This window comes from Oculina patagonica, unplaced genomic scaffold, assembly GCF_052425735.1.
Source record: "Oculina patagonica isolate OP01 unplaced genomic scaffold, crgOcupat unplaced221, whole genome shotgun sequence".
Classification (NCBI taxonomy): Eukaryota; Metazoa; Cnidaria; class Anthozoa; order Scleractinia; family Oculinidae; genus Oculina; species Oculina patagonica.
The window spans coordinates 483-13,764 of record NW_027558061.1 but is presented as its reverse complement, the minus strand read 5'-3'; the positions used below and the strand labels follow the sequence as shown (position 1 = coordinate 13,764).

General features: G+C 38.1%; 2 protein-coding genes across 2 annotated transcripts; both read right to left on the bottom strand.

Moving 5' to 3' along the window:
- Positions 1-4,322: 4,322 nt before the first annotated feature.
- Positions 4,323-7,437, bottom strand: LOC144640257 (uncharacterized). The gene is made up of 5 exons (XM_078499451.1): positions 6,806-7,437; positions 6,374-6,419; positions 5,676-5,710; positions 5,278-5,338; positions 4,323-4,416 (listed from the first exon to the last, which is right to left on the bottom strand). The coding sequence occupies exons 1-5, from the start codon at positions 6,903-6,905 to the stop codon at positions 4,323-4,325; spliced, it is 336 nt and encodes a 111-aa protein (XP_078355577.1). The 5' UTR covers positions 6,906-7,437.
- A 632-nt stretch (positions 7,438-8,069) lies between these two features.
- On the bottom strand, positions 8,070-12,763 carry LOC144640258 (exocyst complex component 7-like; the record flags this gene model as incomplete). Its single annotated transcript, XM_078499452.1, has 7 exons — positions 8,070-8,200; positions 8,637-8,705; positions 8,836-8,874; positions 9,014-9,131; positions 9,484-9,589; positions 11,887-11,971; positions 12,619-12,763. Coding segments are annotated over 7 exons (624 nt in total), but the record flags the coding sequence as incomplete, so codon positions are not given.
- Positions 12,764-13,282: the final 519 nt, after the last annotated feature.

The following is a 13,282-nucleotide window of genomic DNA, read 5'->3' as shown; positions in this document are numbered from 1 at the left end:
TGGGCGTTCAAATAATCTGTATGTTTGAACATGAGTTCGATGTATTTGTAGTAAAATAGAAATCTCTAAAGAAATTTCGTGTGACTGTGTAGCGCATATAACTAGTGAATTTAAAATGATAATTAAAATGAAAAATGAAAAATGAAAAATGCGGAACACAAAGAGCATCTCAGCAACCAACAATCCCGCTTGTGCTAACATACCACCCCTCAAATGCACAAGTCAAAAACATCATGACAAAGAATCTGGGCTTGCTGAAAGACGACCCTCAAACAGGTGAAATATTCCAGCCTGTCCGAATTCTGTGTGCATATCGCCGCGACTCGAACTTACGCGATGCCTTGGTTCGGAGCACATTAGGAGATGAAAGAACTGTTGCCGACCGCGCGGATTTTGGAACATCCCCTTGTGCGAGACCCCGTTGTAAGACATGCGATTACACCAACGCGAATCCTGTTATCAACACACCTGGTGGATCAATCCATGTTCGCCAAAGATACACCTGCACCACAACACATGCGGTATATATGATTCAATGCCGCGCGTGCGCCAAGTGTTACATCGGGGAAACTGGCCGACGCCTGGCTGATAGATTCAGAGAGCATTTACGATCTATCGCTATACAAAGCGATGCTCCAGTGGCTGAACATTTTAACCTGCCAGGACATACCACAAACGACATGGTTGTGTCAGTGCTCCGTGCCGGACTTACTGACACCATGGAAAGGAAGCGTTTTGAGGCAAAGCTGATTTTCCGGCACAAGACCCTGCGACCTTGTGGACTGAATGTGGACTTTAGCTTTATTTGATCTTCTCTAATGTTCACTCTAACAAGCGCGCGCGTTTGTGGCGTACGTTTTGATTTGTAAATTTTCAAATACTTTGATCACGCGCGCGTGCTGATTTCCGTTAGATGGCATTTCACATTTTCCACTGAAGAAGGGGCAGTAGCCCCGAAACGTATGGAAACAATATACTACCATCAAGCGCATTTTTCATTTTTCATTTTAATTATCATTTTAAATTCGATGTATTTGTGTTTGATAGCAGCCCTTGATTTAACAGGGATCTTCTTCAACATACAATTGTTGCGACGCTGCTTCAAAGACGCAAGAAAGTACACATTTCTTCAAAAATGCAGGACATTAACCCTTTGTCAATGTGCCTGCCAAATTGCGATTCTTATCCTAGATGCCGTTGAGTCGTGGAAAGGACCCGATGAGCAGCCCAATGAATCCTGTAATGTACTCAGAATGCTGCCGATTTCCATCATGTTTTTGCTGGCCTGTAACATTTTGGTACTTTACGCTGACCACCAAATGGCGCCTCGAAACCAGGAAATATCTTCTAAACTCAAAACGTTCGCAGCACTATGTTTGGGATTCGTTGGTTCCGTGGCGATTTTGTTTAGTTGTGCCTGCAAAGAGTTTCTTTTTCTAATGGCAATCAGAGGAATGCTATTTATTGTCCTCATGGCTCATGTTTTGCTGTATACTGTGGCTTCGAGGAATATTCACGTCCAACACGACGGCAGCGCTCCAGAAGATTCGAAGCAAACACGTTCTTTGCCGTGGAACGTTTGTAAAGACAATAAGAGACTTCTGTTGTTTTATTGTATTGTATGTTTGATATTAGTTTTTAGCGACTTGCCTCGTTCATTTTTCAGTCAAGATTTTGAGCAAAACAAAGTGTTTTATTCCGCATTAGGCAAGACTGCCACCAGACTCATTGTTGGAATCGTTCTACCTGCAATGTTCATTTATTTGATTGATTCAAGCTATGAAGAAAATGAAATGAAAATCATAGTTATTTAGAAGCGAGTCTTTAAATGCTGGACGAAAAAAATCAAGTTCGTTTTTATGAGAAACTTGTTCCCTTACATTTGCTTAAGTGTGTTGCCTGGTATGAAGATCTGTTCGGAAACATTCTACCATTGGCGTTTAAGTAACAATGCGAAAAGTGTGTTTTCTTTCCGCCTAAAAAGTTCCACGTATTACTGTAAATTCTGTACAGTAAAATGTAGATATTGTTGTAATCGTTCTATCTGCAATGTTCATTTATTTGATTGATTCAAGCAATGAAGAAAATGAAATGAAAATCGTAGTTATTTAGAAGCGAGACTTAAAATTCTGGACACAAATAATCAAGTTCGTTTTTAAGAGAAACTATTTCCTATGAGAACTTGTTCCCTTACATTTGCATAGGTTTGTTGCCTGGTATGAAAATCTGTTCGAAAACATTCTACCATTAGCGTTCAAGTAATAATGCGACAAGGGTGTTTTGTTTACGCCTGACTATATTTACCAGGGCTGCAAATAATTTTTTTCACTTGTAAGACACCATCTTGGTCGGACAAAACAAAATGTGATCGGACAAAACAAAATGTGGTCGGACAGATTTTTATTCATTGTTGCTGTAAAATGATTTACGTTCAAAAAATTGTCCGGACATTATGTCCGACCACACTTGGGATTTCGTCGGACACGAGCAATTTTTTGATCAGCCAATGGTGATGACCGACTGTTATTTGCAGGCCTGTTTACAGTAGAAAAGTTCCTCGTATTACTTAGTTCATTGTAAATGCTGTACAGTAAAATGTTAATAGCTTGCTTGCTGGGCATAATAGGGCTGTTATGGTGGCATTCAAGGGTTAAATTTGTTGTTAATATATTTGCACCAGCTGACTGAAATAAATATTCCCAACAATTGTTAACAGAGTTTTTGTAAAAATATTGAAAAGAAGAAAAACGACGTAAGGTTGGGAGCGAAGCGGACGCCAGAATACTAACAAAAGATCAAACCTTACTGAGAATTGACCGCAGTCCTGTGCGAGCGGCTCACGATTGGTTTTGGTTTCACTTCTGATTGGTTGAGAAAGTGGCGCGATTTTTTTAAGCCCGTCACTAATCGTACAAATTCAAAGCTAAAGCAAATGCGAATATTCTTTCGACACAAGTGAAAATCGCTCTATCTGTTCAGTGAGGGTTATCAGGCTTTGACTTAATCTTACACAGTTTTTTTTATGGAACTGCTCGACCATTAGGTATACAGGATCTTTTCAAGAAATACCACAGTAAATACGAACTCAGTGAAACAAAACTGTTTTGTCTGATTCAAGCCCAATACAGTTGAACCTCTGTAATAACGGACACCGGAGGGACAGAGCAAATTGTCCGTATTAGAGAGGTGTTTTTTTCGTAGAGGCCTCCACTATAACGTCACTTTTATGACTTCACTGACAGCTTTTAAAAGGTGTTCAGTAACCAAAGTGAGGCCCACACTCGTCTTTAAATTGATAAATATACAGCATTGAAACATACTATCTATAAGCAGAGTACTACATTGTGTATCTCAGCTACATGTACTGTATACGAATCACTGTATACGAAAACAGTCAACTCTCTCTTAACGGACACCTCTATAAGACGGACACCTCCATAAGACGGACACCTGGTGATGGTCCCTGCCGTTTTTCAGTCACTTTACTGTAACCAAAATCCCTATAAGACGGACACCTCACACTTTGAAATCATTAACGGACACTTGAGAAGTGTGTTCCAAACTTCGCAAAGTTTGTCCGTGCTCTAAGGACACGTGTATACCAAGCTTACTAACCACAAGCAATGTCGCTTTAACGGATTACATCTTTGCTTACGTATATGGACACTAAAGAGGTCGTTCTCTACTTACAGTATTACAGTTTGTAGAAGCTCTCAATTTTTGCTTTAACAAGCAAATACGGTCCTTTTATTATTTTAGTCTTGTTGCAGTTAGCAAAGGTTTGTTGCATTGTGCAAAGGTTTAGCTTTATTATCTCAGAATTACTGGTGTCATGTTACCTCGACTCTCGACAGAGCGGACACCTCTCTAAGACGGACAGCTGCGGCCTGGTCCCGAAGGTGTCCGTCTTAGAGAGAGTTGACTGTAACATTAAGCACAATTCTGAAAACTTCCATGGTGAATAAAGCGTTGTTGTTTTAGAAACCGCAAACAGAAAATTGCATTACATACACAATCTATCACTGCCTGATCACTAGAGTGTCCGAAATAAAGAGGTTAAGTTTATATTAATTTGCTTCCTATGGCCGAGATTTAGTGTCCATTGTCCGTATTTGAGAGGGTCCGTATTATGGAGGTTTTTCCTAAAGAAAAAATGGGAGAATTTTGTCGGGACATCGGTAATTGTCCGTAATAGAGAGGTGTCCGTATTGGAGAGTTTAAACTTTCTTATAAAATCAGTCAGCTATAGTGTGGCTAAACGGTGGAACAACCTGAAGACTAAAACTCGTATCATTTACTTATTCAGGGATGTTATAAAAACATCAAGTAATAAAATAATGACAAGAAAAGATTATCACCTGGATGAGTTTGAGCAGAGATTTACAGAACACAATATAATTCGCACCATCGATTTCCCTGAAAAAGGTACAGACAGCAATTAATTATATAAAACAACAGACACTGATGATACTATGAAGACCCAGGGTGGCTTGAATAACTTGCTATTATTACTTACAAAAAGCCAGGGGGGTAAGTGGTATACCAGTATTCCTGAAAAGCATGTACCCAGTATACCAAAAATGTCCCCTCAAAATCATGCAAAATACCAAAATTTGGAATAACGGAGTACACTTTATACCCCAAAAGCCCCAGTTTTAGGTAAAAATACAGTATACCCGGTTTAAAATGCCCCTGTATACCGTATGCCTAAAAACCCTGACCGATCCTGGAAAATGGCCACCAAATTAGGCACTTGCTGTGTAATTGAAATGTTCTTTCACTGTTTTAAGAAAGTTTTACGGCACAAGCAGTAAAACGCAGTTAATGGAGCGTGACGTGCAAATCCCTAATCAGTTTATTACGTACTGCATTTAATTATGCTACATATTTGGCGGCAATAACATAATGTCTTTGTTTTCCCGCTTAGTTTAATTGAGAACCTTGAATTAGCTTATTGTTTCACCTATTGCACAAGACTGTCTAGTCTTGTCACAGCTTGATCTGCAAGATGGCAGTTTTCTATTGGTTACAACCATAGCCATGTCTAGCTATAAAAGCAGTATGATTCAATGTAAAAGCACTTCCCTTCATGGTGTGCTATAATCAGTAGGCATATTCATTTTTAATGTCATACCAAAACAAGTTGTCAGGGTGCACAACAATCACGGAACAGGGACATTAAGACGTTATTTATATACTTCACCAAATTTGATGGTCATTTCTCCCGTGCCTAAATTTAGCTAAAATCAGTTTCATGGTCCCTTTACTGATACTTACTCTTCTTCCTCTTTGGCAGCACTGACATCACTTGGAATGGCTGAAGTGCGGCGAGAATGACCTACAAAGAGTTGTTCAAATAAAGATCAACTTCTTTATAATGGTCAGTACAGTCAACTCCCGCCTTTGAACACCTTGCTATTATGGACACCCCATTATTACGGACAGGAGTTGAAGTCCCGGCGAATAAGAATTACTGAAAATAACTCCCGCTTCTACGGACTTTCTCTATTGCGGACGCCAAATTGTAGGCCCAAAGGTTTCCGCTATAGTGAGAGTTGACTGTACATATAATTTCACATATTTTCTTTATTTGCCACAACAATTTATAACACTTTTTATTGCTACATTCATATCTTACAATAACAATCAGTGGAAGGTAGACATAAATATTTTACCATGATGCTCTGACTTGGAGGGAACACGACGTAACCTGAAAATAAAACATAGCTTATTGCATTTCTCTACTTGTAAGACAAGTAATTGATTCATTTTAAACATGAATTACTCTAGAGAAGAAGGTACATGTATCACTCTCTAATTGTCTAATCCTGATATAATGAGCCTTCCATTCCATAACTCAAACGCATCTTGCTTATTGGGAGTTAAAGAGGGAGTGATGTATCCAAAAAGGAAATGTCAGTTTTCTTAGGTAAGGGAAATGGTCAAAATTATTGTACTCAGAAAGGACCCACCACTCTGAAAACAAACAAACAAACAAAAAAAACAGAAAAAACAAAACAAAAAACAGGTGGTCTCTTTATGTACCCTCCCCCCCACCCTTTCCACCTTAAAGATGGTGTCTTGTTTGTATAGCCCCCACTCTATCAGGAGTAGAAACTAAGTTTCAAACAACCTTGTGCCATTTCTCCAGCGATGCAAGCTTCATGCACACACTATATGAAAGTTGTAACTCAAATTTTGAGACCAAAAAATTTTGTCCATTTGGCTAATCAGAGAGGTGTTATCTTGCATAGCCCCCTACCCCTACACAAGGTGGGTCCTTGTTGAGTTCACTTGTTATGACCACTTCCCTAATGAAGGAATAATTATTATGAAGTAAGTGATCTTTAAAACTTGATCAATGGCAACATACTCTCCTCTCCTTTTAGTTCCTTTTCTAGTGGGTGTATTCACACCACCTAATAACAACATGAGAACACAAATATTAATTCTGATTAACAGAGACCAGTTACGTTATTTTTAGTAAAGTCCTATAGTGTGATCATCTGGGTGAGAGCAGTTCTGAAAAGCCCTGTTGTTGGTTATTGATGTTTCGACAACCTGAGCAGAAGTAAAAGGGCTAAACAGACCAATCAACTTCCACAGACCAAACTTATAACATCATCGACTGACAACAACTATCTCTGTACGTTCAAATTAAAGCTCCACTCCATGATTTACGCTGTTTGAGGAGGTTTTTTTAAAATAAGGGTTTTATGTATCAGCATTTGAAACATGTTCCCAAAATTATCTTGAGAGCACTCTACAAATACTTCTTGCTAGATTTATTGTATTAGATACAAACCTTGGGTAGATTTAACCTTTCCACCAAAAGACTGAAAAAAATATATTAAAGTTTTGTTAACACCATGATGTCTTGAGTGCACTACTGCATATAGTAACATAGTCTTCACGAAAGTCCTCTCTCAGCCAGTACTCTACTTGATATCAAATTGTGATTGTTAGCAAGAATATTGATTGAATTCCAAAATAAATTTCACACTTGGACCAAACTGGTATACAAAGCTCAAGCATATCCCATGTTCTGTAGCATAAAGCAATTAGAAGTACTGCTACTCCCCCTGTGGGGGATGTTAATCTAATGCCAGGTTACTTCACAGCAGTGTGTCAGATTGCCTTATGGTTTCACCTGTATGAAATAACATAATATCTATCTAACACAAAATGTACTCCTGGGTAGAGAAAGGCACTGCAGGAGTTATGTCCTGCCTAGGAACAATGTCCCTGGCCGGTGTTTAAGCAAGGACTGCTTGATCTAGAGTCCCAACCATCAGCTAACCATTAGGCCACCTCTGTTAATACTCACAGTAGCTATGCCTAGGGGCAAATTTTGTAGCACTTGAAGCAAAAATAGCTGTCGCAAATAGACACAAATTAAACTATAATGCCATTAAATACGTTATCAAATGAAAATTGATGATACTTACATCTTTTAACCTGTGAAAGAGAAAATATAATGATCATTGTCAATTCTGATAGTGAAATGCTTAGCAGTGCAGTAAAGTGAAGTGAAGTGAAGTTTTAGTATAGTCTAGTACAGTCTAGTCTAGTGGTGTGGTATGGTGTAGGGTAGGGTAGGTAGGGTAGGTAGGGTAGGGAAGGGCTAAGTAGAATAGGGAAGTGTAGTGTAAATTTAAAGTCATGTCATGTTCATTAAGTCTAGGAAGAAATGTATGTTCTTCAAAAATGTTAAAAAGAGATAATAATGACATGGAATCATTGAATTTTTTTAACATTTTTATTGCTAAGTAAAAAATTAATTTAATAAAAAGATTATGATCCATTTGTTTCAATGTCATTATCACATCATTTCCAAGTCAAAAATGTGTGATAGTTGCGAGGTGAAAGATGAATATAAAAGTGAAAAAATAATTGATAATAAATTAATTGTTATTTTAGTATTAATTAATTCCTTTAGTGTCAATTATTTTTTCATGAATATATTCAACTTTCACCTCCGAATTGTCATGTTAGATTTTACTTGGAAATGTGGAAATGTTGTTTCGTAATAAAGGAACTTATTTAAAATGTTGTTAAAGAGTTTCTTTTAAAAGGAGGGGCCACAATAAAATGCCTTATTCTTTGTGTTTAAACTACAATATCGACAAAATTAATACTCACCCCTGAAGAGACCTCACAAGGGAATTAGATCGGATTTGTGCATAGACACTCATAAAATCTGCAAAAAAAGAAAAATTTCTTAACAGAACACAGTGGAACCCTAATATAACACTAGATTTAGTTGTATTAACAATGTAGCTGCTGCTGTATTAAAAATTAATGGGTTTTTTGAATAAGATGTACAACTTAGGAGTTAGAACTGCAGTCGAAGGTAGACTTTGCTACTGACCCATCTATCTCTTTTTTCTTTTTTTCATCAGCAATAGAAAATTGCTTTCTTTAAAATTATTTTTAAAGTGAACCACACACACTCAGCATTGAAAACAGGAAGCAGGGTGTTCTGACCAATAAATTATGACAGAGATTGAAGTTCAGTGGTAAAAAATAAATCTTGCAGGATCTTTAATGATCTTCTTTGAAGACCTACTGAAGAATCTTTTATTAAGGATCTTCATGGAGAGTATTAATAATTATTATCCCCAACATGGCCTCACCAGTAGAATCATCTTTGCCCGGTCCATTTAACCAATGGGTTATGGTGCATAAATCTTCCAAAACTTTTTCTACAGTGGAAAAAAGAAGATGTTGGCAAATACCTTACTAAGACCTAAGTACAAACTCAAAATTAAACAGACACTTAAATATCAATAATACTAGTCAAAATTTTATTCTTGTTTAGGCATTTTTACAGACCTGATAAGTGTTCCAGCTTGATATTTTCCTTTGGGGTTTCTAAAAACGTTAACAAGCTCACATTAAGATTCAAAAAATAAAAACATTGACTGACTAGGGTTTTGCCAAATTTGGAGAGCAAATAGTTCCATTATTGACTGGTAAGATACAAAGGACTGGGGATGGCCTGACTTGGTACCTTGATCACTTTCAATCAGCGTCAAGATCATCTCCACAGGAACTGGTTTGCTGTGTCTGTTCAACAGGAGACGGAATTCTTTTCCTAGTGAATCACGGCCGAAGTCACGCAAGGAAGTCTGAAAAGGCATAACAATGTTATAATCAAAACTTGAAGTAAATGTAGCTGCCGTGGCACACAGCAGGAGAAATGTCTATGGACGTGTCACAATTGGTTTTTGTTTTATTTCTGAATGGCTGAGAAAGTGGCATGAGTGTTTTAAACCACTCACTAAGCGTAGTAATGCAAAACTAAAGCAAACGAGAATTACTTTCAACACTCAAGTGGAAACCGCTATAATATGCCATAAAACTCTAATAAGCTAACCCCCCTCCTGAAAATAATCCCAAATCTTAGATGCAAAAATCCCATTACAATTAAATTACTATTAATATTTTTTTATTAAGAAAGTTATAAAACACATAGTTTACCAGGTTTGACAGCTCCAAACAGTTAGGATTGTTCTGATTAAAGAACTCAATGGCATCCAACACTCTTTCCAAATTCTTGATGTATGCATCAAGCTGGCCAGTAGGTCTGGTAACAAACATAAAATTAAAGTTGGCTTTGCTACTTACTTGAATAACAATATAGGTTCCTGTTGCATGTCATATGTGCAAAGTATACTGTACACATGAACAAGCAAATATTTGTTTAAGGTGGCACATAATAGTTTACCGTAGTCAGAATTGGACATGTCCATCCTTGGCGTTCTATTGAAGCTATACTAATAATGTTTAGGAAAATATTTTAGTCCAAACTTGTTCAAGTTTTACAAACGAACAAATTGAGGTCATTGTGATGTCAAAATTCATTGCCATGGCAACATCACATGAGGTCAAAGTAACCCTATTTTAGACCTTTTGAGTTAAATAACTCAAAAATTACTTGGTAGAAGTTCTTGTTTTTTGATATATTTTTATCTAACCAACAAAAGGAACAATTTTTTTATAAATTTGTAGGCAGGATTCGGAGCTACGTTATTTTTTCAAAAATTTAAGGTGGCTCTGAACACCACCTACAGAATATGTAAAAAATTGTTGGATCTTAGGAGGTAGTGTGGCCGAGTTGTTAGGGCATCAGACTTGAAATCGGGAGGTCTGGGTTCAAGTCGGGTTCTGGCCACTACCTGGTGTTGTTTCACAGTAGACCCGAGAACAACTCCTCAGCCAAGCTTGTAAACAGCCAACTGGTTCGCCTCATGACCTTGTTTCATATAATTTGTAATATTTGTTTCTAATGTTAAAATGCTCGGCCCCATTAGCACTAGCCTGCGAGCAGGCTCTCTATTCGGGGGAAACGTGAATATATTATTATTGAACTCCTCGAGCGCCGAAGGCGCGATCCCGCAAGTGCCGAAGGCGCGAGTGCGTGGGCGAAGTCAACCCCCAGAGGGAGAGCCTGCACGCAAGCCATTGAATTTCAAATCCGGCCCCTCGAAATGTGACAACTTGTTGACAACTCACTACGCTTCCGGTGTCAATATATCGATCGATGGCTCTTCATAGATCGATCGAACGCTCGCGCGTTTATTTCGAAAAAAGTTGTAAACAAAGAGAGTGAATGTTCCTGTATCTGCAAGTGTACATTTTTGGTAAAATGTGGAACTGGTAAATAGGTTCGCATGTAAACGGAAAATTTATTTTAAGCGTCAAATCGCGATGGGAGCCGCGGACAAATGATGACAGATGTACGAACAAATTGAAAACCAATTCGCAAAATTGTCTAGTTTGTCCAGCCGTGTGTGCGATTAGTGTCCTCAAAAAAATCAGAAAATCGAACTTAACTAGTGAGCATCACTCTGCGAACGGCATTTGTAAAGCTGCTTTATTCTTCTAAGTGGGCATATTACTAAAACGATAGTGTCCGAGAGTCGCTCGTAAACTTTCTTCTCCGCCATTGCCACTGTAAAGAGTTGAAATATGAAGCAATTGCCGTAACCGGTTTGCATGACCGAAAAAACATCTCGTCCTTCTAGAAGACAATTTACTGCATCTTCCTGTTCTTGTTTTAATTTAAGGAGAATCAAGAATCGTTAGAATCAAGCGAAAGTTTCCAAAATTCTTCATGAACGCTGCTGAACAAACTCGCATACCTATTCACGGACGCCGGCCGTAGTTGATTTGACTTTGTTATGGACTCTGGTTTTACTCACATTAATTGAGCCTGTCATTTTTGACCAATCAGAGTGCTGCGTTCGTGGACGAACGCGCCGGATTTGAAATTCAATGGCGTGCGTGCAGGCTCTCAATTTTGGTCGCGGGCTCACTTCGCTCGCCCAGCGGCTCGCTTCGCTCGCCGACTCGCGCCTTCGGCGCTCGAAGACTGGTTCAATATTCACGTTGCCCCCGATAGAGAGCCTGCTCGCAGGCTACATTAGCACTTGCCCTAAATCAGTTACGGAGGGTAAAACAAAATAATGTCTTTCTTGTATTGTTTGTTTTGTCCATTAGACAAAAATAATTATATGATTCAGAAAAACAAAAACTTTAACAGTCTAGTTTTTACGACTGCCTGGTGACGTTTCAAAAATAATAATTCTTTCCTCTACCCTTTCTTTGAACCTCTTAAAATTTCATTAACTTCAGCAGGATTCATGATGGGAATTGTTTTTTTAAGATTTGACAATGGCTTTGGAGAGACATTAAAACGAACTGATTGAGCGTGTTTATTACCAGTACATTTCATCAAGATCTGGCTTTAGGATACTTACAGGTATATAAGACCTGGCCCCTTATTTAACCCCATCTTGTGTTCGCATCATGCTATGAAATCATAAACAAACTTTTTTTCACTTTTAAACTGTGTGCTAACTTACTCTAGTAGCTACTTACGCATCTCTAATGACATGTTCGACGCTAGCATAAACATGGTGGTAACTGATCACGTGATCCAATGCTGCCAAAGATTTATCAATATCTGACGGAGTTAAGAGGTGTAACCAAGTTGAAAACTATATACAGTCAAACCCCTATTATGTGGGGAAATGATAAGTGGCTGCTGCGGAGAAATGATAAGTGGCTGCTGCGGAGAAATGGTAAGTGGCTGCTGCGGAGAAATGATAAGTGGCTGCTGCGGAGAAATGATAAGTGGCTGCTGCGGAGAAATGGTAAGTGGCTGCTTAATAGGTTCGTCAGAAACAAGCATAAAGCGTGGTAGATACATCACTTTATTGGCAGGAAATTAAAAGGTCAACGGAATCACATCAAGAGGATTATAGGCGTGTGTTTGAATGTTTTAATTGGTCGTCTCTTCAAATTTCAAACTCTTACCTGCCATTAGGTTGTTGAAAACAAGGATAAACCATGCGTATTAAATTCTTGGTGGCAAGGGGAGGTAAAAACAATAGATGAATCCTCATTGGGACAGCCAGAAAGTGGCCATGACGGCTTAATAGAGGTGGCCGCTACACAGTATTATTATATACTGGCAATATTTTGGGGACTTTGATAACTAGCCACTTAATAAGGTGTGGCCGCTTATAGGGGTTTGACTATAACACTAAAAGTTTAAGTTTCATATGCAAGTAAAAAATTTAATATGTTACAATGACTAATGAAGGATACTAGCTTGTCTTCTCTGTAAGTCATCGGTCTCTCTGTGAACAGGAACAATGGTGTCCTCCAGCTTGTGTATACGTACTTCAAATTTAGACAAGATGTCAAGCTGCAAGCAAATGTACAACAAGATTGTTACTTCTTTAACCATAATCTGGAAGATAATAAAAATATACATTTATTTATTTAACTATTCAGTGACCAAAAAAATAATTATATCACCCTCTAGTTGTCCTTAGTGCACTGGTTAATTTTGCAGTGCAGGACGTAAAAAGTCCTAAGTTCTAAGTTTTCCGGTTTTTGTTTCACTGAGAATTTTTAAAACATTTTGCAAGATAATTTATGAATCTGCATGGACACCAATGCAAGAAATGATGTTTTCCCAATGATTTTCTCTTTTCTGAAAAAGTTATACTGTGTTTACAAAAGCTGTTTTTATTGGGGTGCGATATGAAACAAACAATCATCAGCTGCGTCATAACACCTTTACATGTCCATACCGTAATGAATTTTATACCTGAATGAAAATCTCCCTCCAGTACAGAAACCAAGGTGAACTCAGTTACAATAATTATTATTTTGTGGTGGAATCATGTTAACAAACACAGAGCCACAAGAGAGAACTGGGCCCAGGTATGTGCTGCTGGCCCCTTAGAGCCCCATTAGAGTATTA